This window comes from Scomber japonicus, chromosome 18, assembly GCF_027409825.1.
Source record: "Scomber japonicus isolate fScoJap1 chromosome 18, fScoJap1.pri, whole genome shotgun sequence".
In the NCBI taxonomy this organism is placed as follows: domain Eukaryota; kingdom Metazoa; phylum Chordata; class Actinopteri; order Scombriformes; family Scombridae; genus Scomber; species Scomber japonicus.
Genome location: NC_070595.1, coordinates 6,666,402 through 6,693,299, shown reverse-complemented (window position 1 = coordinate 6,693,299; position 26,898 = coordinate 6,666,402). Strand labels below are relative to the sequence as shown.

The 26,898-nt window shown below is 38.4% G+C and overlaps 3 protein-coding genes and 1 long non-coding RNA gene across 5 annotated transcripts; 2 read left to right on the top strand and 2 right to left on the bottom strand.

Moving 5' to 3' along the window:
* Window positions 1–6,497: 6,497 nt before the first annotated feature.
* Window positions 6,498–9,130, bottom strand: LOC128379117 (uncharacterized). Its single transcript, XM_053338737.1, has 5 exons — window positions 9,032–9,130; window positions 8,873–8,944; window positions 8,756–8,786; window positions 8,382–8,626; window positions 6,498–7,402 (listed from the first exon to the last, which is right to left on the bottom strand). The coding sequence occupies exons 1-5, from the start codon at window positions 9,044–9,046 to the stop codon at window positions 7,100–7,102; spliced, it is 666 nt and encodes a 221-aa protein (XP_053194712.1). The 5' UTR covers window positions 9,047–9,130; the 3' UTR covers window positions 6,498–7,099.
* A 911-nt stretch (window positions 9,131–10,041) lies between these two features.
* Window positions 10,042–13,113, top strand: LOC128379447 (uncharacterized). The gene is made up of 3 exons (XR_008323399.1): window positions 10,042–10,105; window positions 11,363–11,445; window positions 13,074–13,113. It is a non-coding gene; the product is annotated as an uncharacterized LOC128379447 (long non-coding RNA).
* A 3,051-nt stretch (window positions 13,114–16,164) lies between these two features.
* si:ch211-237i5.4 (insulin-like growth factor-binding protein complex acid labile subunit) lies at window positions 16,165–20,114 on the bottom strand. Its single transcript, XM_053338255.1, has 6 exons — window positions 20,081–20,114; window positions 18,560–18,792; window positions 18,119–18,264; window positions 17,582–17,750; window positions 17,340–17,502; window positions 16,165–16,472 (listed from the first exon to the last, which is right to left on the bottom strand). The coding sequence occupies exons 1-6, from the start codon at window positions 20,112–20,114 to the stop codon at window positions 16,165–16,167; spliced, it is 1,053 nt and encodes a 350-aa protein (XP_053194230.1).
* A 1,381-nt stretch (window positions 20,115–21,495) lies between these two features.
* pex12 (peroxisomal biogenesis factor 12) lies at window positions 21,496–26,489 on the top strand. 2 transcript variants are annotated; one of them, XM_053339064.1, is made up of 4 exons: window positions 21,496–21,717; window positions 23,239–23,363; window positions 23,508–24,043; window positions 24,148–26,489. In XM_053339064.1, the coding sequence occupies exons 2-4, from the start codon at window positions 23,241–23,243 to the stop codon at window positions 24,572–24,574; spliced, it is 1,086 nt and encodes a 361-aa protein (XP_053195039.1). In that variant the 5' UTR covers window positions 21,496–21,717; window positions 23,239–23,240; the 3' UTR covers window positions 24,575–26,489. The 2 variants fall into 2 exon arrangements, with proteins under 2 accessions (XP_053195039.1, XP_053195038.1); XM_053339063.1 differs by having other exon boundaries at window positions 23,236–23,363.
* The last annotated feature ends 409 nt before the right edge of the window (window positions 26,490–26,898 follow it).

Below are 26,898 nucleotides of genomic sequence, written 5' to 3'. Positions count from 1 at the left end.
CAATGAAAGATGTAATCATGGAAAATGTTTGACTTTTGGTCTATACGGATCCTACTCTGGATACTTAACCAAGCTTACCATTTTAGCTAAATATTCCCATTGACTATGGTTTTTTGGATATAAACACTTTCTCCAATCTCTCAAAATACAAAGCTAACTTGCAAAACTTGCATAAGGTCCTGAGATGATTTGGTGTGACAAGACAGAAGAAAATCTTGCTCAGTATGACTCTATGCTGTGACTATGCTAATGAAGCATACTTTGGAAATTGAACAAAGCTGACTGTTTTAAGTAGGTGCAGGTAAAAAAAAAAAAAAGAGTCTGAATTACTGTATCATTATGTTTTGATGGGCGCAAGAATTGGATTTATTCATGTATTTTTCTTAAAAGTCATCCATTCATGGGCCTTTGTAGCTCTAGTTCAGATCAGTGCTTTTTGATATCAAGCTTGTACGCTGTGTTAATAACGAAGCCTACTTCGGTCAGGGCACAAAACTGACTGTTCTTGGTAAGTAAAACATCAGATTTTCTTGAAATAATTTAACCTGGAGGCAAACTACTGTACGTGAAACTCACGTTTTTTTCAGCTGTTGTTGAGAGAGAAAAAAATATGTCTTCTAACTTTACAAACTGGCTGCAGCAGAGAGATTTTGCTTCATGCAATTAAAGAAAAATAAGCCAATCATATGCTTACAGTATTCTAGGCAGAAAGCATCAACAGCACCTTAGGCTGATTTTAGTACTGTTCAGTACCACTGTGTCAGTGGTGGTTTTCAGGCTTACTTCGGTGGAGGAACCAGATTAACAGTTTTAGGTAAGAAATCATCATTAAGTTCATTAAAATATTGTATCAGAGGATTTCAGGTATCAGATTTGATCTGCTGTAAAGGTATTTAAAAGTCTGACTGGCACTTTGGAGATGATTAATGTAGTAACTGCAAGCAAAATTACTTAAAGTATCATAGAAACGGCACAATATCGTATGTTGATTTTTATAAAGGTATCTTTAGCAGAGGGCGATTTCATTCACTGTTAACCTAGGTAGATTTCACTGAAATTTTCAACATGTCATGTCAAGTATGACAAAGTCAAATATTTAAAAAAAACTTCAAAGAGAAGCACTGACAAAGAAGCAGTAAAGAGTTTTTGTCATAGTCAAAGAGCTCTGTGCTCCTTCAATCCGGCTTACTTTGGAGCTGGAACTAAACTCACTGTCATAGGTAAGAAAATCTGCAAATCTAAATCTAATCAAGCACATTTCACAGCTTGTTTATAAGAATTGGCAATATGTTGACTGTGCTTCATATTGGTGATTTAATTTGGCGGCAGTAAATGTAGTAAAAGGTGAACTATATGTTGTGAAAGGGTGTAATGGGACATGTTAGTTTTGTTTCAGTCCTAACCTGTTCTCCAGCAAAGAGTTAGGTAATAAAAGAATTGGCTCTATGCCCAGATAATTGCTCCCGTCATGAGTTCTTAGCAACCCTGTGAACGACTGTGAGCTCTCAATCAGAGGCTTACTTTGGGACTGGAACTAAACTCACAGTTTTAGGTAAGAAAAACCAACATATAGAATTTAAAAGTCAGAAATATTATTGTTGTTATAATATCCCATAGATATAATTAAATTTGTTTGTTTTACATATTCTCTCAATTCAATCTTTTTTTTTTTAAACTGTCTTTGTAAATGTTAAGGTTTAATACAGGATAAATGTGGAGAAATTTCCAGGTATTTGTTTTGTTCTGTAAAGAATAGAAAAAATCTTACAGCTGTCAGTGCTGAAAGGTTTTTACTACAGCTGTGTGTCAATGTGAGCGGCTACAACCCGGCTTACTTTGGTAGTGGTACCAAATTGACAGTCCTAGGTAAGACACACATATATAATCAACTGGAGTACATTTTAAATTATCTGGTAGTTTTAGTCTCGTATGAAGTTTATTTATGAGGTAATAGAAACATATAGTTTTAATATCTTTCCCATGACTTGGAGTTCAGCTGTGTTGATCTGTAAATTTGTGCTTCAATGGCAGTTAAATTGTGTAAATTTGAATGGTGTATTGAAAATCTATCAAAGGAGGCGAAAGTTGAGTAAAATGCACACTAAGCAATTTAACTTAAGAAAAATGCTTTTAAGTCAGTGTCATACTAATATATTGTACTGTAAATATAAGTGACTCGTGGAGGAAAATTAAGAGAAATGTGTTAACAATAATGTTGTGGTTCATCACAAGACTGGTAGTTTTTTGTGTTGCGTTGTGGTTGAGCATTAATCCTGCTTATTTCGGAGAAGGAACCATGCTAACAGTTCTTGGTAAGACTATACAATAATGGATATAACAAAGTTGAAATAGTTCTGAGTTGTCTGAATGTGGCATTTACTAGAGTCACCAGTCATCAGTTCATGTCTAAATTGCGTTAAGATTGATACCACTGTTTAGCTACAGCCAGACTGGAAACAATGGACAACAGTTAGCCTAGTTGGCTCTGTCCACAGTTAACAAAAATGTCTAAAAACCCCACAAATGTATATGTTAAATGAATCTGTTAAATATATATGAAAAACGGCATAGTTTCTGCTGGTTGCCTGGTGGCATATGACAGCTGTAGTTTTTACGGCCACATTTTTATATTATATATACAAAAAATATAACATGGTTACTTTAGAGGTGCTGCTAGCTGTATTTTGTTGTCTTTGGACAGAGCCAGGCTAGCTGTTTCCCTCAGTCTTTATGCTAAGTTCAGCTAACCTACTGCTGTCCACATGATATAACACAAATGGTATCAATCTTCTCTTCTAACTTCTAAGAAACAACTTCCCAAAATGTGGAGCTATTCTAATGATTTCCTTCCTTTGTTCCAACAGATCCAAATATTAATGTCACCGCACCAACAGTGAAAGTGCTGCCACCTTCCAAAAAACAGGAGTGTCTAATCAGGAAAAGTGAACAAAAACTGCGAAAGACTTTGGTGTGTGTGGCGACTGGTTTCTACCCGGACCATGTGAGCGTGTCTTGGAGGATCGATGAGGACATTGTCACATATGGCGTGGCAACCGACAATGCCGTGCAGAACGGGACATATTACAGCATCACCAGCACATTGACGGTCACGATCAGAGAGTGGTTAACACGCGGGAAGCTCTTTAACTGCACTGTCAGCTTCTTTAATGGGAACAATACTGTGTATCGTTCAGATTGGGTCCACAGCGATGGAGATGGTATGTTCATTTTCAGCTGAAAGAACCTTAACATCTCTTAGATGATGTAGAATTCCAATGAAATTAAACCTGTCTCATTTTCTTTCTCTACCAGGACCACTAAGAGGTAAATACATATTTGTGTTAACCTATACAACTCAAAATATCTACAAAGCATAACTGAATCATGCCATTCATTGAAATGTTGCGCTTTTCTGCAGAGAAATATGTGAAGGTTACCCAGGCTGCCAAGCTAACCTATGCCATTTTGATCGTGAAGAGCAGCATCTACGGAGTCTTTGTGGTGTTTCTGTTGTGGTGGCTTCAGGTTCGTCCAACATTATTGCACTATGATCATTCTACACACACTTTTTCCAGTATTTAATAATCGTCATAGACTATAATAATTATTATAGACTGAGATGACGACGTTCACTACAGGTCTGAACTCATACAGTACATATACTCAATATATCATCCAACAAAAGTAGTTATAGTGTTATATTTCATTCATCACTTAAGATGTATTCTTCTCTGTCTGCTACACAGCGGTCACCTGGAAAACAGAACAACTGAGAGCTGGATTGAAAAAACGAGCTGATTCCTCTTAATACATTTAAAAAGATCTATATGTATGTTGCTGTGCATTTGCTTTCAGCACTCAGCTATCCAATCATATCAAGCAACTTGCTATAGTGTTTACAGCACAATATTAATGACTTCAACTCATGTGAATAGTTTGATATCCAGAGATATACTGTACAGATGATGTCTGTTTAAGTGCTTGTGAGCTGCTTTATGCTGATTGTTATTCTCAATAAAAGTCTTTCAGAGGTAAGTCATCGTCATTTCTTTCAAAGTTTCAAAATAAAGCTACCTGCCAGAAGTAAGAAAGATCCATTCTAATCCAACAGAACACAATACTGAACTTCCCATCTGTCAAATGTTGAACACACAGTTGTTTGTTGTATAGGCAGTTAACACCCAAATTTCTGTCATTTTCCATAAACAAATTTCCATTTATGCAGATAAGACATCACCACCCACACATCTCAGCCTACTGCACTACAGACTCAATGGAGATATTTTTAGAAACTAGCTTTCAACTGTTTTATGAGATGTTTCCATTCTCTGTACTATGTGATAATGAGTTTTTCCAATGAGCAAAACTGAAAGGACCTCTCTGATAGCATCTGAGTGCTAGACTAAGTTGAACTAAAGCAGGTGGATTTGAGACAGATCTAGTTTTTCCAGTGAATGTATGGCAGTTATGCATCACGATTAACATTGTGAGTAAAGCTGAATTCCTCTAGGTTGACGGCATTTGGTTGAAAAGTGAGTTTTCACATGTGAGTCAACCACAGCCCATAACAGGAAACGTTCTCATCTCTGTACAGAAGAAGGTCGGGGCTGTTGTTGTGTGTGGAACAAATTGGGGTTTGAAAGGCCTGTGGAGGCGTTGAGAGCGACAGCAGAGGAAAGGATGTGGTCACAGAGCAAGCTGCAGGTTGCTCTCTAAGCTGAGAAACAACGGAGGTGCAGTCTTCCACTTCACCGCAACTTTTTGCAAAGCAACACCTGCGTCTGTGCAAGAAGCGCTGCACACCTCTGCAACAAACAGCTGTTTCTGTGTCAACTGAATCTACAGTATGACCCAGCAGCTGTACATCATGATCTTAGCTGGTGCAGACTCTAACATGAGAAATGTTACAGTTTGTGTTTGAAATGTGTCTGTAAAGTAAAATAAAATCATTATTTCTACATTATCACACAGAATTATCATTGGTCCCTACATATTAAAAGTCTTGGAAGGTGTTTACACCCAATAATAGTCTCACCTATTGAGGCTGAGTTCCTCCTCCAAACAATATGTTTTTTAACTTATTAAATGAACATTGACATCTCATAATGTCTTATTAAGTTAGACTTTCGATCTAATAAATTCAAAATACATTTTAAAAAGTCATAATTATAAGATAAGTTAAATGTTTTAATGACATACTCATGGCCAAAATTAGAGTATTTTGACTTATTAAGGCAGACTTATGAGAAAGTACGTTAACATTTTACCTGTTTAAAACAAAATGATGGCAGTTCCGAATTTTAGTATTTATTTATGGGATGAGTAACAATGTCTAACTTACTGAGTCATAATTGTTATTATATATAAGTATTAAATATCTACAATATTTGACATAGTTTATCAGAATTATAAGTCAGTACATCAAAATTATGATAAATACTTGTCATGAAGAAGTCAGACTTATGGCTTGTTAAATCCATATTAAGTCATATTAAGTGAAAGTGAAAAGTGAAAAATTGTACTTTCTAATGCAAAGGTATGAGAAATGTATTCAAAATGTGCATGTGTACAGACACTACTAGCACTCCTGTTAACTTTGACCAATCTTTGAGTGAAAACAGCTTCAAACTGCAATCTCAGTCAGTAACAGTGTGTAACACTGATATTTGAGTTTAAATACAATACAAATTCTTCCTACTTTTAGAGATATAATGTCATGTTCACTTAAAGTGAGGATGACAGAGAAAAATGAGAAGTGTCTTATATAGGAACTTCTGTATATTTGAGTTTCCATGGTGGAAAACCTGAAACTTAATTTACATGTAACTAAATAACATCATGCATTAGTATGTTTACATCAGCATACAGTCACACATACAGTACAAGTGAAAGATGTGTTGAATCAAACCTGGGATTATTCTTTCACAGCTCTCACATAAGCTATGAATAAATGAAATTGACATTTTTAACTGTACATTTAAGTATCTTTATACTTATAGTTAGACAGTGTATGATAGTTATCTTCAGAGCAAGTATACAGCACATCAATTACATTTTACATCCCAAATGAAGCTTAGTGAAAGTTCAGTCAGTATATGTACATTATAGCCAATTATTTTAAATGTTTTGCGTTTGTTATGTACGCTAGGATCTATTATATGTTGATATGTTTTCCCTTTTAGTTTGTCACTATTTCTCTGTAGTTTTATTTCTCAAACTATTTCTCATTCTGATCTCTGACACATGTTCACTCACAATTTCTTTGCTGTCATTCTGCTGGGCATCAATTGAGACCAGCTATTCTTTTGGATTCATTGACTTGTCTCTCCTGGTTGAACTGTAGATGTATGAGCAGGTTAGGTGTCTCCATCTGCTGGACAGTCAGTGAACATACCACTAACTGTTATTTCTACTAGTAAGGAACTTCATGGTATGCTTCTATAGTCAGCTCTAGTGCACATTACAAAAATATAAGTGAAATTACAAGTCATTCAAAATTGTGAAAAACAAATTACATTTTATTTAACCCAAGATTTCAAAAACATGGGCACACATGAAATTATAAACTCTCTTACCTATTTTAGCTCATTCCTGTGACTACAATTTGGGTTTTCTACAAGGCTTTTTACCTTTTTACTTTAACACATTAGCTATGACAAATTTAAAGACAAGGGGCTTTTGTTGGCAATTCCTCTGCATTCTAGTACCCCAAATGCCCTCAACATTTCCTGAAAGTTGAAAGGTCCATGTAAGGAAATTACTAATTACGTCAAGACCAAACTGTCTTCTTCAAGAATAAAGCATGTTTTCGTCAAATACATCAAACTCCAAAGCAGATGAGCCTTAACATGCTGTTTACAAAGTAGGGTGTAGGTTTTATCACACTTTTGAGTGGGGACATCCAGGACAGGTACACCTTGAGACCTTCTCAATTGGAAAAATAATCTAAAAATTTAGAAAAGCTGTCAGGTCTGTGGTTTTGATGGTTTATAAAACCCTAACTCTTTTAGAGAGGTCACATTAGAATCCTTAAAAATACAGAATGAAATTAAGATTATACATATAGATTATGCTGTAGGTATCTTTCACTTTGCCGTGATTAATCTAGAAGTGGAAACCAGAGCAGCAGGGCAACAGTCATGCTGGACAAAGTAGCACTCGAGCCTGCAGAGCTGGGCGTTGTCTCGTTGGTGGGCAGTGGAAGGGAGGTGCTAGGGATGTACTCCCCTCCCAGATTGGACGCACCATTACTTGCCAACAATAAGCCAGAGAAGGTGATGGTTCTGGAGGTGGAGCTGGCCCAGGCACAACCCCCCATGCCCTGCATTACCCACACCTTGTCACCTTTTTTCAGCTCCTCCATTAAGTAACAGGTGTTGAGGGTAGTGTCACCACGAGATATCTGGGGGAGAGAAGGGTTGCACTGTTTTTAGGTACATTGTCCTGTTGCTCAGTGTAGCAGTCTATACCAAAAAGGGCTGTTTGGTTGAAATGAGTTTTCTGTAATTCAGTCTGGTTTAGCTCGTTTCAGTTTTGTTTGTTTTACGTATAATTAATTCTAATCCGTCTTGTTTTGAGTAATGTTAGATTATTTTAATATAAGGTTCACTTACTAGCTTTTTTCCAAAGCTTTCAAATACTTTCATGAGTAGTAGGAGTTTTCTCAGATGTCAGGGAGATGGCTCATTTCTTATCACAGAGATTTGAGAAGGTCTTCTTTTAGTTTAGCCAAGAGTAGTCCCGTTTAAACTAGTTGAAATTTTGTCCGATTTGGTTTATTTAGGGTTTACTGTAGCCTAGTCTTGTTTAGTCTGTTGTTTAGACCATAGGATCAGTCGTACAGTTTATCTTTGATTAGTCTATTGTTGAGTCTGGTCTGGTCTACTTTGATCTACTTCATTCATGTCTGCTGGAGCTGGTCAATGTTGAACATTGAAGGTATAATCCTTATAATTTTCATGAAATCAAAGCCAGCCATATATGCTATTTACTGTTGGAATTTTTTTCAACAATACCCATTTAATGTATTTACATTCTGCAATAACCATTCCATATAGCAGTTTTCATTGCTGGTTTTAGATCCACAAGAAATGATGCAGCATGTAATCCAGTGTTACTGTTACTGTACAGAAGTGTATGGAGTTACTACTAATGCACAATTACTGCTTCACATTCAATGTGTTCAACTAGCAAAAAAACAGGACGGCTTTGGATGTTATTTGGTAACAGGAAATCCTATTTGCTATTTTCTCAAAGTCAGGACAGAGGAATATGTATGGTTGATAAAACATTGAGATTATTTCATTAGAATTTTAAATTCTGTTAATTTTATTGTTACCAGTTTTAGTTCAGTGTGTCTGGTTAGGTTTACTGTAAAGTACCTGAGCGTGGCACAACATCTTTTCTTGCCCGTTGACTTTGAAGTACCAGTGGTTGTTGTGTTCTCCTCTGCAGAGCTGAGCAGTAAACACAAACTGGTAGATACCACCAACTGGCACAGTGAAAATACCCGTGTCATTTTTGTAGCCAGAGCCCTTGTTCACCAAAACATGGTTGAAGATGATTGGGTTGAACTGGATGTCTCTTAGCTGGCCCTGGTGGGCGACGTAAAAAAGTACACTGACACCTGGGAAACAGAGTCATAGCTCAGTGGAATGTAAAGGTTGCCTCAGCTAATTTCTGTTTCACAATATACAGTTTTCTAACAAGTACCATCGGTATCAGTAGCTTTACACGTTAGCTCCACACTACCTACCCTGTTGTCTGGCTGGTGTCTCACTGGGGATCTGTGGAGCGAGTCAGGAGGGAGATGGTTTTAAGTCAGGAAAAAGAGCTGAGATTAAGGTTGAGGGTCAATGGGCAATTCACTCACCAATTCCTCCGGCCCAGCTACAACCAAACTGGTTACACACAACAGCATCACAATATCGAAAGCTGAACATATCTGCAACAACAAAACTACCACAGATTAATATAAGACACATTAAGTAGCAGATATGACAGATACAAAGGTTGAACAGACGAAAGGTACCTTTGTGGAGCTCATCTTTCTGCTGCAAGCTGAACAACACTGACACACTATACCAGGCTTATGTTGAAGTGTCTCTCTGCCCAGCACAGGCAAAGTCCATCTGCTGCTCTTCTGTCCCAAAATTTGTTTGATTAACTCATGCCAACCATACACACTGTCTAACACACACAGACACAAACACATACACACACCTACTGTACAAACAAAAAATAAAAAGATATCAGGGCTATGATATCTATATGCTGCATATTTTACTTGCATTGCATCAAACCAAATTTGTATTACTATGTATGGTTGCTAATAGCCATTACTGTAGTTACAGTGGATCTGCATTTTGTAACTGCTGTTGTTGTCTTCTTTACTTTATTAACCCGCATGTTGTCTTCCTGTCGACCATGCAACTTTTGTCCCCTTGGGTCAAAATCAACCCTGTTGACTGTTTATAAAACATAAGGTATTAATTAATTATCACCAAAATCAGTGTAAGACCTGTAAGACCACTTCATTCCAACTTATTACCACAGGTTGTACACATATTTGAGGAAATTATGGTCTATAGACTTCATTTATGTGAAACTATATCTCATTTTTAAGTTGATGCCTGTTGTTCTCCCTGGTCAAAATTGACCTGAGGACAAGAGAAGAGTAAAAACAGTGTGACACAATGAAAGCTCTCATCCCAAACAGATAAACAAGTTGATTTTCTTCATCTACATTTCTGACAAAGTAGCTGCTCAAGGTGTGTGTGCAGTGGTCAAGTGTCATTTCAAATGAAAGTCGTTGACCTTTATTATTACAATGCACATGCATTACCACCAGTGACCACAAGTGTCACCAAATAAACAGGCTTTTAAATGTCAGTGCTTCCCATTTAGCTAATGTGGTGGGGTATATTTCCCTCAGTTCAGAGTTTGAATGCAGCCCAGGCTTGGCCCCTCCTCTGAACCTCCCCTAATCAGCGCTAGCTTATTTAAAGCACTTTTCTCCCTTTGTCCTTCCTCTTGCTGCCATGTGCCCTGGACAGAGCTTCCCTATAGGTGACACCTTCCCATGAATCATTTCCTTACTACGGTGGTAAGTGGGGGCCCAGACATCTTATTATTATTGTGTATGCAGGTGGCAAATTCATTTTATTCTTTTGTTGCAGGTTGCCACCTGCTGCTGCTTTGTTGCTTGTCCCATATAGAAAAGCCTTAAAATCTCTGTAATATCCCTGTTGTAATTTGGAGTGGGTACTCTGGTTTTATTTTGTTTAACCCTGTTTTCAGTTTTGTTTCTTTGATTTAGTGGAGCTAGGGGCAGCAATCACCCCTTCACTGCATGCTACGTTTAAGGACACGGGGACACATGTTTCACCGGTTTGTTGTGTATGATTGTTTAGTTTGCTGCACCGGTGAGTATTATGTGGTAGCACTCCTAGGCACACCCCTGTGTAGTCTGTCACCCCACCTGCTAGCCCCAGTCCACTTATGTTTGGTTTTCTTTGAGCTTGTATTATAAGGATTTTAATTATATTCTTAACTGGTTTTGTAATACAACTTTTTATATCTTAACTCACTATTGTGCTTTTTAATCATTTCCTTTTCTTGTATTTCAGCTTATTTTCTTCAGTTTTTGAATAGGTTATCAATAAAACTTTTAAATTTAGAATCACGTCTCTGTCCCTCAGTGAGTGTACCTGCCTGCCTTGTTTAGTGTTGAACTAAAGGTTATTAGTAACTGATTTCCTTATCAACATTTCCTGGAGTTTGGTTCCCAGGTGGCGTAGTTGTGACATTAATCATTTCCAAACTTAGCACTGCCACACTAACATGCATCTTTATTTCTTTTACTTTCTCATATTTCAGCTCCTGGATGGAACATTTTCACTCTCTGTAACTCTTTAACCCTGCATTCAGTCACTCTGAATTAAATCTCTAATCCTTGTTGTTCAAGTCTGTTCTGTTAAAGCTCTCACTTAAAAAAGATAGTTTAAGTGAGAGCTTGAATTCATCTTTATTTATATGATCAGTGCTTCCATTCAGCTTTCAGCTACACAGTCCCTCAATGAATGTTTGGGATTGCTACAGTTTCTGTTTCAATACATTTAAAAAAGAATGTTGAGTAATCTGATATATACATAATATATGTGACAATGGAGACACACAGCAAGGACAAGAGAATGTTATCCTGCTGTAAAGTCTGTCTGGCCTCTTTAATACCAGTCAACACACACACACGCACACACATTCTATAAATGTATTTCTATCCAGCAGTAATCATCTTGACATCTGTCCTTCTCTTTGACCTCAATAGGACTGTCTTTTTTTTCTCTCTCTTTTCATCCATCAGTCCATCAGTAATCCTCTGTGATGTCCAGAGACATATGGTGCTCATAAAGGTCTCTGTCCCCACTGCTGACGGTCCATCAGACAGTAAGAATAAAATTAAAATGTACAAGGACACACCTGACAGTTAGAGGTAGAAAAGTCCCCTCAAGAAGCTCAGAATTAAAAGCCTTTCTTGGTGGAAAAATAAATGCATACATAATCCTGTCAAGAAAAAGAAGTAAAAAAGACAAGTGAGATGGTTTTAGAATGTTTTAATATAAGTATGTAGCTTGAACATAACTATCTAACATAATATTTAGCTTGACATTAAATGAAGCACATAAATAGCCACAAAGCAAATTATGTGTTCACTTCAAACAAACCTTATAGTATGGGACTGTACAAAAATTACTAGAGGGGGAAGGTGTAATCATTTGTTTGTTTTTGACTGAAGGAAATGTAATCTTTTTTTTTCTCAGCCCAGATTTACATGTTCCTCCTTTAAAAAATAAAAAAAAGTGAAAACATCACACAGTAACTGTACAATATAAAGGTATTCAGAGGTGGTACTTTGGTCCGGATGAAACGCTCAGCTCCCGCTGATCTAATGCTTTGTAGCTACTGTACCACACAGTGGTCAAGAGACTTTCCATGGTGGCACGGTAAAGGTTTGTCAGTAGTTGTTGTGGGAGATGGGCATGCTTCAACTTCCTGAGCAAGGTACACAAAAATAGTTTGGGTTGAAAACTGATAGAGCTGCTGTAATGACTGCTATGAAGTTGTGAAGTAATTACTGTAATTAGTCTGGGAAAAACAGCATGGCATCATATAATCTTTATTGCAAAACGTATGGCTATGTCCCAAATTATCTCTATTACCTCATGTGATAATCTCACTGCACTCACCTTGTCCACTCCTAGATTTAGAACTGGGTGTGGCAGTACGGATATAGGTTCCTCTGAATCGGAATGAATTTCAGGAGACTAGAGCTTCCCATACTACTGTCTATTGGACCAATGAAAGAGCTCCTTTTAGACAAGCTACCTTATGGAAAGTTTTTGGAAAAGTTACCCCTTCGTCTCCCTATGGAAATAAAGGTTTCAGTCAGTCAATCAGACTAGTTCCTAATAGGGAATGGATACCTGACATAATCAACAGCAAGTTGGGCAGCCACCTTTGCAGGATATCGTCCCTAGCAACAGTAGCTGTCAACATCTGTCACTGGTCATTTGTAATCTCAACCCATTGTATTATTTGTATTATTGCCTTCATTTTATCAACAGCATACCCTGTTGGTTAAATGGTAATTGGTTGCAATCACTGGAGCAAGTTAATTTAGTTTTACATCCATCAAGATCCACATTCTGAGCCTGCTTAGGGATAAATTTAACACCACCTACTTAACATTTTCAAGTTACATAGATCAATGATGACAGAGTTGCTTCTCTCTTTATCTGTCAGTTTCATAACAGTTCATATGAAAACAAAGCACATTAGTAATGATTAGTAATAGATTTTTAAAAGGTGAAAAAATATAAGTACCAGGCTTGGAATTTCATCATTTTACAAGCAAGGGCATTTGGCATTTGGTGTCACAACATTTTTTTAGGGCACAAACTTCACATGCCTTTGGTTCTTGAGCAAGTTGCAGAAAATCTGGGCAGCTGATTGTTGATTGAAAATGTCAAAATGCTGTTCCGTGCTCTGAGGAACTTTTTTCTCTTATCTTTAAGGTTTCCATCCTCACGGCCAACCAGCTGAACCTCTCGGAAAGCTCCCCAGAGTCTCCTTGAAAAAAGCATCAAGTTGTGGCTTCAACATATTCCTCACCTGAAATGACCTGTAAGGCCAAGGAGTATCAAACTAAAAAAAATAAAATTCAGGGAAATTAAGAAAAATTATACTATAATCTAGGTCAGATCCCTGCAGTTGATAGAATCCCTGAGAACGGAAAAATATCAAGCTTGGTGGTGCTTCTCCAGATGTTGTTGTAGATGTGGGGAATGAATGCAGAGCAGTTAAGGTGCCAACAACAAAGTGGACACCATTAACTAAGACCAGTAGCTACATTACTAAAGGGCCAATTCCACGGCAGGAACTTCGGGGTAATTCTACGGAACTGTGACCGTTGGCACGTGTCTCCAGAGCAGGAACCACCCCTAAAGGACAATCTCCCACAACTTTTACAGGTCACGACTGACAGTTAGAGGTAGAAAAGTCCCCTCAAGAAGCTCAGAATTAAAAGCCTTTCTTGGTGGAAAAATAAATGCAAATGTTTTAATATAAGTATGTAGCTTGAACATAACTATCTAACATAAACTAAAAAAACTAAAAAAATAAAATTCAGGGAAATTAAGAAAAATATACTATAATCTAGGTCAGATCCCTGCAGTTGATGGTAGAATCCCTGAGAACAGAAAAATATTAAGCTTGGTGGTGCTTCTCCAGATGTTGTTGTAGATGTGGGGAATGAATACAGAGCAGTTAAGGTGCCAACAACAAAGTGGACACCATTAACTAAGACCAGTAGCTACATTACTAAAGGGCCAATTCCACGGCAGGAACTTCGGGGTAATTCTACGGAACGGTGACCATTGGCACGTGTCTCCATAGCAGGAACCACCCCTAAAGGACAATCTCCCAGAACTTTTACAGGTCACGACTCACGAGTCCCTGCCTTGGGGAATCTACTCCGTGCAGCCCCGAAAAAAGGTTGACTCTGTGCTGATTGGCTATACTCATTTTTAAAACTCAGCAGAAGAATGTGATGATCGAAACTGTTGCAGAATGATTACGTCACTTCTAGAGTCCGGTGGGTCGTAAGGCTGAGAGGACTGAGTGGGAGGACGTTCCTGTAAAATTCCTGCCTCCTACATTTTACACGGAACTTCCTTAATAGAAACAGGACTAAATACAGAAAATATGCTACATGAGCTACAATATTTGCCCTTTAAAAGGTTTAAAGGGATCCCTTAAAATGCTTGGCAACACATACAATCTGTTACCAAAAACTATATGTGTGTGCACAGAACTTTCAGAGAGTACACTGGCATCATCAGTTCCTTGTGAACAAGTGTCCAGTCTCACAAAACTCGCATAACTGCACTCTGTTCTATAAAAGAACCAACCAGATGTTCAAAAGCACTTTCTATCCTTAGTTCTTTCAGGCATTTTCATGCCTACAATGTAAGAATCTACATAAATGCATTGGTTAAATTAACAGTTTCAATTTATTTATTTGGCCATTCTTCTTCTTTCATTTGTACACCTGGTAATGCTGCAGGGCTTTGCTGACCCATGTATAGCATAAATTTTGGCGCAGTCTCAATGATTTTTCAAATCGTATTTTCATTGAACAGCAGGTGACCCTACATTGCATTTAGGATTTCAGAATTTTAGTTCCTGTTTTTAATAAATAAGTAGCGGGTAGGTATCCCAAACTGGCTCTTGTGGCCTCTTCAAGGTTTACTCGTTCAGGTATTTACCAATCCGTGGAGTTATATAGCTATACTGTACAATGACCTGGATGACATAAGGATGCTCAGGAGCTAATCATGTTTTAACAGATTTAGAGTAGAATAGAATACAACTTTATTGTCAACCACAGTGAAAACTGTGTTTGGCTCACCAAAACATAAAAGCAGCACAATGACATGAAACATATAAAACAGCTAACATATAGAACAGGATACTGAAACTACAGATTTAACTGATCACAAAAGCTTTCTGCCAAATGTTGTCCATCTTCATTAAACAGCCTTAACAGAATGGGATGTATGACCTGACCTTAACAAGTGTTTCTTCCAGCAGTTTCACTGGAAACCCACCCGTCATAAAATCCCGGACTCTGATGGGAAACTAACAGCTAGTTCTGCACTCTGAGCTAACCGGAATGTTACCTTTTTGCGATAATGAACATTTCCTATCCATTACTGCTGCAATTTGATAGAGTGGGTTATATAAAGCTGGATGCCCTGCAACTACTATAAAAGCTTCTCTCTGTTTTGAGCCTTTCTGCTCTCTGTTCCCTTAGTGTTAGTGTCAGTGTTATCAACAGCACACATTTGCATGTCAACCTCATCACAGTTTGAACTGAAAACATAATATTAGCAAATCCACTGATTGCAGTAGTTCAATTGAAAAGTGTGAGAAGCTGTTTTAAATACTGGTGTGATCAGGCTTTGACTGATGTATTGATATATTGGTAATTATACCATTCAGCAACCCCTACTTCACACACAAGTATAATAAAGCTGGTTAGAGCACAGGTTTTTATTTTTACAGTGTGACAATATAGCATTTTGTTTTATTGACATTTTATCAATCAATTTAGCTCCTTGTCATGCACATAAAAGCACAGTAAGTTAGACTAAATAACTCCTTTTAGCTAAATAAGACTCTGACCTGTTAGTTTCTGCAAATTTAATCTGAGCTCATTAATCACATGTGGTAATCAACAACAACCTCTGTAGCTTTTTAATTTTGGTGACTCCTGGTGGTATCAAAACAAACTGAAAGCAAAACAAGAAAAACAAAGAAATTCTACACATGGGGGCTTTAAAGGTTTGAAAAATAGTATGTAAATTGAAAACTTCTTTTGCAAAACTCAAACCACACACCTTCAGGTTTTCCAAACATATAATATATGTCTGTTAATATATATTATGTAAATTTCAAAAAGGAAATTTGAGTAATCGTCCTTGTATGGCAGCCATCTAGTACTGAATGCTACAGGCCTGTTTGTCACTACAGGACACTGGAAGTTCACTTTTCAGTTTCACAGTCTCTCCATACTGTCAGGTCTCACTGGTTTAATACAGGCTCTCAGGATGGGGGGCTCTGAGTTTGCGTATGTGACTCAGTATCCCAGTTCTTTCCTTGGTTCCTCTTCCTGGTCCTTTCCGCCATCACCAGAGCTGCCACCACAGTGACCAGCACGGTGATAGTGATGACGAGCACAGTGGCGGTCTCTGCAATGCAGAGCTGGCTGTCCACCCAGGCCAGCGAAGCCCCGACCAGCTGCGGCGGATCCTGGCACGTCACGTTGCGGTAGTCGTCAATATGGAGATGGCGAACGTGCAAGATCTTGCTAAAAACGCGATGTAGATCACAGTCACAGCTCCACGGGTTTCCTGGAAGGATAAGAATGGATCATGAAAAGGTCAAAAAGAGCTAAACAAAAAGCTAGGGTACGCTCACAAATATGCAGTGTAGTGTAGTGTCCCCTTACTCTGAAATACACTTTTTATTACAGTTAATTCTATCATTGAATGTGGTTTCCTGCACATGGATGTGCACACAACCAGCTTTCTGCCATTTGAACTACTGTACCATTCTACATTCACATTACTCTCAACTCCAGCAATGTGCAACTTTTTAAAATCATTTCAAAGCCATCACAACAACACATTTAAACATGAATATCAATGGTGATGGTAGAGGTGGAAATGCAAGTACAGTTCCTCATGTACAAACCCTAACCATTGACACAGTTTTAAGATGTACTGCATTAACATGTGTTGCATGGTATGATTTAACACAAAATGCACTATATGGATCTGATGTGGGGGAACTAAGATAAATGGGCTGAAAGCAACATATAGATCAGATCCATTTTTACCAGAATCATTTCGTTTTTTACAAAGAAAAACAAATGCCATCAGTTTTTTAAATCAAAAATGAGGTATATTTTCATTTAAATGAAGCCTATTGACCATAATTTCCAAAAATATGTGCAAAACTTGTGCTAATAAGTTGGAACGGAGTTGGCTAAAAAGGTCACAGAATTGGGTGATAATTTACACCTCATGCTTTATAAACAGTCAAACCAGACCGGGTTAATTTTGACCCAGGATGACAAAAGTAGCACAATTGATGGGAAGACAACAGAAGAGTTAAATAAGAGTGGTGTATCTTCAGATCTTGACCAACAACAAAGGTTAAAAGCCCAAAAATTCAAAAGGTGTTAAATATAAGAGTATTAGTGGAATATTAGAGACCTGACAGCTGAATGTGTGTAGCTGTTGTATGCAGGCTGATGAACGTTTTAAACTTGAGGTGATGCAGGTTATTTCCCTCCAGAGCCAGAACTGCCAGACTGTAGAGAGGAGCCAAAGCATCACTGTCTATATGAGATATGTTGTTATTACTCAGCTGGAGCACCTGCACAGACAAACAGACAGGTTTTAGACAGATATCCGGATACACACACAGAGTCATTTTAACAGTATTGTAAAAGCACCTCTAGTCCAGGCAGCATATCCAGGCTACCCTGCTGAACCACGGACAATCTGTTGTTGTGCAGGTAGAGCTGTCTGAGCCTGGAGAGACCCCTGAACACACCAGGGCCCACTGATGCCAGTTGGTTATGACTGAGGTCCAGCTTCTCCATGTTGTCCAGATATTCAAAACTGACAGCAGGAGGGGAAGACAGGGTGAGACGGAGACAGGAAGGCAGACAAGAAGCTCAGTCCACATACTGTGGTTCAACTTTTATAGCACAGTGGTCCTGATACACCCATGGCAAACAGTGTGTGGGAGGAGAGGTATGTTTTACCCAATTTAAATCTGCAATAACTGTTTTTTTCCAGTTAGGTATTATTTCAAAGACACTTGGTATCTAGAGGCCCTGGTCTACTTTGGTTAAACAAGGTTGTTGAAGTGTGATAAACATAAACTGTCTTTGAAATGCAATTCTCCATTCCATTTTCTGAGGAGGAGCTGGAAGAAGCTGATAGCATATATAGAGTGTGATGGTGGAAGACGGATGGACAGCTACCTGTATCCAGATATATGATGTAAGTTGTTGTGCTCCAGACGCAATTCTTTGAGAGCAGACAGACTTGTGGAGAAGTCAACAGGGAGAGATTTTAACTGGTTCCAGCTCAGATCTAGCTTCTCCAGGAAGGACAATGAGAAAAATGCCTGGAGAGAGAGAAAAAATAAGTTGTTTTTTTTAACATTTTCCTTCCTTCATTTCCCCATTTTCTTTAATCTTGAGCCTTCCCTCTTAACCATCAATCTTTTAGCACACATGACCTCCAATGACCTTCTGTTGTTTCATTTCAACTGATGCTTCAACTACTTTCAGAGAATATTGACACTTCAATTGTTTTTTCTTCTTCAACTGAAGGTTTCTATAAATAATGAAAGATCAATCTGTCAATTCTCTCACATTTCAATTTTGCCTTTGAGAGTTCCTCCATCCCTCTGTTCTTACCTGTGGTTGGATTTCTTGTATCTGACTGTTGGTGAGCACCAACACCCGCAGGGACCACAGTCCAGTAAAGGCTCGGGTGCCAATCTCGCTCAGATTGTTTTCTCCCAGCTCCAGAAGCCATATGCCGTGCGGGAGGCCCCTGGGAACATGCTCGAACCCACGGGCACGACAGTCCACCAGGTCGGCATTCTCGTAACAAATGCACTCATGCGGACACGACCGTGAGCACTCGACTGACGGTAAAAGGAATGGGGGGGAATAAAAGGCAAGGAGGACGAGGAGGACGGGGAAAATGACACACATGGTTCCTTGGACAGTCGGAGGAGTCGGGGTGGGTCACTCAGAGGAGCAGTTAAGCTAGTGTTGAGGAAACTGGAAATCAAAAAGAAAGAAGAGTGTAAATTTTAATTTATATAGTTGATCTGGTGGCTCTAATACATAATTAAAGCTGCATATGTTTTTGGCCACTCGGTGGCAGCAGCGCAAACTGAAAACACAGCAATTACATATTTACATGTCAAGCAGAAACAGAGCAACTTTAGCAACTATTTTTGAGCTGAGTCATCAGATGAATGTCCAATATTCATAATCCTTTTAGCTCTGTTTTGGTCTCAACCAACTCCTGAGGTAGACATCTAGCTTTTCATGTTCTAAATGCTCCAGTGTGTTCATCAGATAGTTGCTAACTGTGTCGGTGTACAGTTGTGTATTCCTGCACTAGTTTTCATGCAGAAAATATTATTATATATATTACTCTTTACTTTTAAGAAAACTTTTTTCCTTTTCTCTTCTTTTTCCCTAATTTATTTTACTTTATTTAATTTTAGATTTTTATTATTTTGTGTTTTTGTTCATTTATATATTGTCCTCAGTCTACACTTGAACCTGTATGAAAGCTGTAGGCTATATAAATAAAGTTTAATTGATTCATGTTAATTATTCTGTTATCTTAAGTTTTTTGTAGCACACCATAACAGTATTTCCAGTCTACAGATGCCTGTATCAGAGGTAAAAGTCCACATTTTTACATAACCAACTTTTCTCAGATCTTTCTCATAATTCTTACACTTGTTTTGACACAGGATTATTCCTGCCTTTCTAATCCTAATGTAATAGCATAATCACTGTCATTAAAAGCAGAGCAGAGACAGGATTAAATTCAGCCTAACGACACTGTAGTGTTTCACACACGCACACACACAGTGACAGTGTAAAAGCAATAAAGCATTTATTTCTTATTTACTGGAAAGCAGCTGAAACTTCATAACACAGTGGATGTAAATACATTAATAACTAAAAATACAAAGACATAAGAAAGCATTCTCATATATTTGTCCCTGATAATATATTTTTCAGATTCAACTAAATAGACTGTGAACGTTATTACATGTATTATATGCAATTTTTCTAAGACAAAAACTACAATTAAAATCTGAATCACAGAGAGTAAACTCTAACTGAAACTGGTCTGATTTCATCTCTGATGTCTCATCCTCTTGTTTTTCTAAACTCCTGACTCACTTACTTCGCTGATGAAGAACTCAGTCATTTCCATCCTGGATCAGGAACCTGTAAGTGTCCACTGACTTCATTGGGTAGCAGCTATGTAAAGACAGATTGGGAGTTGACGGACAGAGAGAAGGAGAGAGAGAGAGAGAGAGAGAGAGAGAGAGAGAGAGAGAGACAAACAAAGAGCGATGATGACGATGGTGATGGGAGACTCTCAGTGCGGTCAGCTGTGTCAGTAATCCTCTAATCCCTCTCCAATCACCAAATGTCTCCTTTCATCCTCTAAACTCTGGCAGCTCGTCGGATGTTTTCATCTGCTTTTAGTCCCCCCCCCCCAGCCTCTCATTTCCCGTTAATACTACCAGGGAGACTTGGTGTCCTTCCATCCGTCTGTTTCACTGACTTTAATATTATGTTACCATCTTGTTTAGCTCCTGGTTAATCTCTTGATCCTGTCTCATAGAGGAGCTCCATATCATCATTTTCTTTTAGGTCCAATTTCACTTCAATTCAACTTAACTCAGCTTTAACAACACTATTTACTTCTGTGAGGGCAATAGCATACACAATAGATAAGAAAAGAAAGGAAAACGATTAAAAAGTACAAAACTATTAAATGCTATGTGGTTAAAAACTATCAGTAACAGAGGTTTTATGGTTCCCAACCTTCTTTCCCTCTTTTCTTGATTGAATTCAACTCATTCCTTAATTCTCGTGCTCTCACAATTAATAAAAAAGTGACAGATTGTCAAATCATTAGTTTTGTTGAAGCCTCTAAGGTCATAAAGGTTGCCTATCTTTGAGTTACTGTACTGTTTGTAATTATTATTATAATTATTATCATTGCAATTATTATTATTGTTGTTGTTATTATTATTATCAGTAGCAGGATTAGTAGTAGTGGTACTAGTAGTAGTACATATAAAATACAATAATATAAAATATATCATATCAAAACTACATAAGCTACATACTAGTATGTAGCACCTACTAACCTCTATAGTAATATGATAATAATAATGATAATAATAATAATAATACAAATAGATAGATTTACAACAGAATCATTTACATACACTAGTGCTTCACACTAAAAGGGCCTATAAGGAGCATAAAGCATTGTTTAAAGATAATTTAAAGAGATAATGATGAAAGAAGAAAAATAAAAATAGAAATAAGACAAATAGTAAAAATAGTACATAGTAAAAGTTGCTCTTATAGAATAAAAACAATATATCAAATCAAGTCAAATGAGTTCAGTGATATGATATAATTATATTTATTTTCTATAGACTTCTCAGTATTCAGATGATTTAATTATATTAGTCTACATTCCGTACAGCAGGTGGCGTAGCAACACTTTTGACGTTGGTTTGCGACCCGGCAATAAACACAAAAGAAGAAAACCGGAGTGCGGAAGTGCTGGTTGTTTTGGGGCACAGTGTATACAGCAGTACATGGGGCAGACCTGTCTAATAAACAGTCTCTGTCATAATGAACACTCTCTGCTGTTTTTACATAGTTTACTTTAACATGAAAGGTTTCTCAGACAGCGCGTGATGTTACCTGAGCCTGAAGGGCGGGAACGTTAGTGACGTATTTCTACTAACTTCAGCTAGCTTCAGCTGCTACTACTAGAGGAAAGAAAGGTGAGTAGTTTAAGCATATGACTGCACAAATACCACCTTCATTTACTATCACTATAATGCTTTTAAATTAACATATCTTTACAAACAGTAGTTCACTTTATTCTTGGTTTTATCTGTAATTGAATAAAACAAACGTCTACTTCAGCTTTAATAAATATTAGCTAATATTTATTTATTTGTTTATACAATTCTTGCTTTAAACATGTTTATACATCCCATTTCTTTCTATGTCTTATTATTTATATAATTTTCATATTTTTACATGTGCAATAGACTATGCGTATGTGTGTTAATAGCTCTTGAAGTATTTTATAGTTTTTACTTTTAATATTTATATTCTGACCTTTTTATTGCACCACGGGAAGAGAATCCCGAACCAATTTCGGATATTCTATTGTATATTTTCTTATTTTTCTATACATATTTGTAGTATAATTCCGATTTTACGTCGTATTTTTCTTATTTCTCTATGCTTATATATTTATTTATTTACACAGTGTTATTTTTCTCATTTCTCTTTCATATATCTCGCTTCTAGAGTGTGTAAAATGACTTACTTTCAGTCCCAAAGATCAACAAAATATTTCTGATTTTGAAACAGAGTTTGAACTTTAACCTTTCAGAGTTTGACTGAACTTCAACCTTTACTGAGGCACCATTAAAGCCTTAATTCTACTATACATACTAGAATCAATAGTTTCGTTAAAGGACGGGTTCACAATTTTTCAAGTGTGTGGTAAACCATCAGTCAGGTGTTCATATGAGCAGTGATAGAGGTTTTCCTCTCTGTAATCATTCCTGCTGTTCATGCTGTTAAAAGATATCCTTCAAATGGGTTTTCAATGCTTATATAACGAAAAAATCTTAGTCTTATATACCACATTGATATATATACTGTACTATGTACTACTATACATATCTATATATATATACATAAATACTATTATGAAATTATTTTTACAACATATAATTGTTATTAAACACTATCAAATGTTTTAAAAAGCAAATAGAGTAAGGAAATACATTACTTAACTACAAAGCTACCCAGATTTGTCATACACTTCTATAGAAAACACAAGTTATAATTTTGACTGTAAAACTTTACAATAGTTTGTGTCTCTCATACATTAAAATAACATGATGACCATAGTGCTCAGCATACATATATATATATATATATCATAGAAAGATATCCAAAAGGGCGTTAAGCCAAAATTAATGTTTTTATGAAGGTGGAGAATACTGAAGACTCCTCCCAAAACAAGTTGACCCAAACAAATAAGGTTGCTGGAAATAACGTTTGTTCAATTTGTAGTGTGGAGTTTTTCTATCTTTGATTATTCTAAAGTTACTTTCCATTCTTATTTAATATTTTCATTCATCTGTCAGACTAACCAATGCTTCACCTTGTTACTTAAATATAATACCAATAAATGAGAGAGCTTAAACAGGGGTGACTGTTTGCTTTGTCTCCACTCGTGCTATAAAGTAACTAGTAGTTATGTTGTGATTGTGCAGCAGCCATGGCCGAAGCCGGAGCCCATCTGACCTCCACGACTGTGAACGAGCAGCCGTCGGTGTTTGAGGTTCTGGCTCAGGAGTCTCTGATGGAGGCGGTCAAACCTGCACTGAGACATGCTGTCAAGGTGAGCGCCACACCTTTATTAAATCCCTCCTCTGAACAATAATTGTTGAGTCATACCTTAGAGAGTGTGTTATCTATTTAAAGAAAGGTGCAAAACTGCATTTTACAAATTAACAGCAGTGGCTTTAATCTTTTACCCTCTCAGGTTCTGGCGGAGTCCAACCCGTCCCGCTTTGGCTTCCTGTGGCGCTGTTTCGATGAGCTCTACCTGCTGCTGGACCTCCTCCTCCAGAACCACTTCCTGTCTCACTGCAGCGCGTCCTTCTCCGAGAACTTCTACGGCCTGAAACGAGTGTCGGGAGGTCGAGGACTTCCTCTTCACCTGGGCCTGAACAGGAAGTCACACTGGCGCTCTCTTCTTCTTCTGTGCCTGTTGCCGTACCTTCGGTCCAAGCTAGAGGCCACGCTGGCCCGTCAGAGGGACGAGGAGGACTTCTCCATCCGGCTGGCGCAGAGCAGAAGCCAAAGGCTGTACAGGGCGGCCCTGGCGGCTTACCCGTATGTCAGTTCAGCCTGGCAGGCCTGGGTCTTCTGCCAGCAGTTGCTCTTCGTCTTCGGGGTCTCTAAGACCCACAGTCCTCTGCTGTGGTTGGCCAGGGTCAGACTGGCACGACTTAATGCTCAAGATATAAGAGAGATGGAACTGAAAACCAGCAGAACCAGCAACCTAGCTGGAGGAAGGTACATCTCAGTTTTTAAAAATATGAAACTCTGTTAAATGAGGCTTGATGTCATAGAAAGTCCTTATATCTTCCACCCATAATGCATTGTTCCTCTGTTTGCAGCCTGGCGCAGAGAGCGTGGTGGTTGATGTCCCAAGCAGCGAGGGGAACAGCTGTCTCCCTCTCCACCTCCCTCTCTCTGGGCGTCTTCTTCCTGCAGTTCCTGGAGTGGTGGTACTCTTCTGAAAACCAGAGCGCCGTGAAAACCCTGACCTCCGTGCCCGCGCCGCCGCCCCCCCTCCACCTGCAGCAGGAGCAGAGTTGCCGATCCCCTAATCACAGTGAAGACCAGGCCAAGCCAGGCCGCGACAGCAGCAACTGTCCGCTGTGCCGGAGACTTCGAACGAACGCCACGGTGTTGTCCACCTCCGGCTTCGTCTTCTGTTACCGCTGCATCTACACGTACGTGAAAGCCAACCGCCGCTGCCCCGTAACCGGCTACCCCACCGAACTGCAACACCTCATCAAGATCTACTCACCAGACAGCTAGACTACATGTTCAACAGTCTGAGCACATGTTCAGGTTCAGCTCCGGCATGTTTGGAGGATCTTTTTCTGAAACCAGAGGCCTTGTTTTTAAAAAGTTCTAGGGATGGAAATATCAGTCATGTGGATCATCAGTGAAAACTGTGACCTGTTGGAGGTACTACAGGACCAATCAGAGGACATGAATATCTGTATAGACCTTCAACTTCAACCAGTAGTTGTTGAGATATGAAGGTATTATTCATTTGTTCAATACTTGTGTTTACGACCAAATACCTGCAGAACTAATCAGCCTCAACTGTACTCTTATCACTAATATAATACCTGGTTACTACTTAGCTTGAAGCACCACCGTGCCTAAGTGCGGCTTCATAGAGCTGCTAGCATGGCTGGGGACATGTTCTATTGTATATAATGGACTTTATGACGGTTTTTGATCAACTGTACAGTGATAGAAGAATTCTATTTCAGCTCATATCACATTGAATATTTAAAAAATCTGTGTTGAAGTTTCCTCAGTGGTATTAGTTTTTTTAACACCCCACCATGAAGTTGGCAGGAAATAGTGCAGCACGTAGACTCTCACAAAATTATGATTTTTATAAAGTGTATAAAGTTATTTTGTAGGACTACTATCAGTATGAGTAATGGGAAATGCAACAGGTTGTCAGTGAATTGCTTTATTGAGTTTCCAGACAAGTTTAACAACAGGCCCACTTAAAAAAAACAACAAAGAAACAGATAATCAGGATCAACGTCACAACATTACAGTGAGAGTAATAAAAAAAAAAAAAAAAAAAAAGGGCTTCAATAAAATGTTCACAAACCCCTGAAATAAAACAGAGTGTGAAGAATCATCAAGAGTCACCTTCCCTTTTTAAGCTCCTGGCTGCAGCCGAACCAACACAATTCATCAACAAGAAAATCAGGACAAGAAGAAAAAACGGGGCTGAAACAAGTATCATCATCATCATCATCAATAATAGTCACAGTAATAGATTGCTCGAATAGCGTGTATTGCACATGTGTACACATATATGCACTTTATATACATGTGAGTCAGCAAGAACTAGACACATGTTGTATTGTTGCAACAGGAAAGATTGGAAAAAAGAAAAAAAAGAAAACGACAGCACGGACAGAGAAGAGTCAGGAATGTGCTTGTGATCAGTTCCAACAAAAACGGCGTTTTCGAATTTTTCAGTCACGAGCTGGACGAGAGAAGAAGGGTTAACACGGCGAATGACTCTCCTCGAAAAAAACAGGAGGAGGTAAAAGAGAGAGAGAGGAGGTGACGGTCACATTGATACTGCACCTCCTCTGTCCCACCCAAAAAGTCCAAAAATACCCAGAAAGACCCCTCCCCACCGCATCATAGCAGGACACTACATTTACACCACAGTATCAAACATATCAAGAAATATACAGTATTAAGTCATGTAGCAAAATAGTCTTGAGTGTGTGTGTGTGTGTGAGAGAGAGAGAAAGTGTGCATTCCACCTCACCGGTGTGTGTGTTTGTGTGAGTGGGAGCAACAGTAAAGCTCTGGACTGTGACGGCGAGAGGTTTTCGTCACCCTGACGACACAAACCATCAGATTCTGTCAATACTGTCAATATTGTATTAAGAGTTTTTAGTGTACAGGATATAAAGTCTGCTGGTGCCCCTTCTTTTCAGTAGGCCTCAGGACCAGGACCCGAACCCGGACGACCGTGGTGACTCCTCTGTAACGCAGAACTCCAATCTGTCTCAGGACGAACCGACCAAAAAACAGCCAGTTAAAGCTTCAGTCCACTATCTGTGCTTCTCTATGCCCTCTGGCAGCTGTGCAAAATCAAGCAGCAACCACCACCACCACATAAAGGACGACTTTGTCTTCTACAGCTTGGGTGTTATTTTTGCAGTATTGGCCATCATATATATATACACACACACACACACACACACATCTGCTATGATACCATTGAACTTGCTGAAATCTCCAAGAACGGCAGCAGCGCTACAGGCCTTTTTGACGACCTTTCCTCTTAAGGGTTCAGTGTTTTATTAGTTGAGTGAAGATTTGGAAAATTTGTCAGATGCAGCCCTGCTCCAATTACCATGTGGGAAAAGAGCAGGGGAAGGGGTTTCAACAGCTGTTTTAAACGATCCAACAAGCACTTGGGTTGAAACCTACAAACGCCTCAAGTCCAATAGGGCAAGAAACATGAGTGATCAGACAGTCAGGTTGTAAACAAGCCAATAGTTAAAACAAATTATTTAAATTGTTTTGGTTTAGATAATCCGGGTATGGCTAAGCGTGTTGCCTTCAAGTTCACATTAAGAACA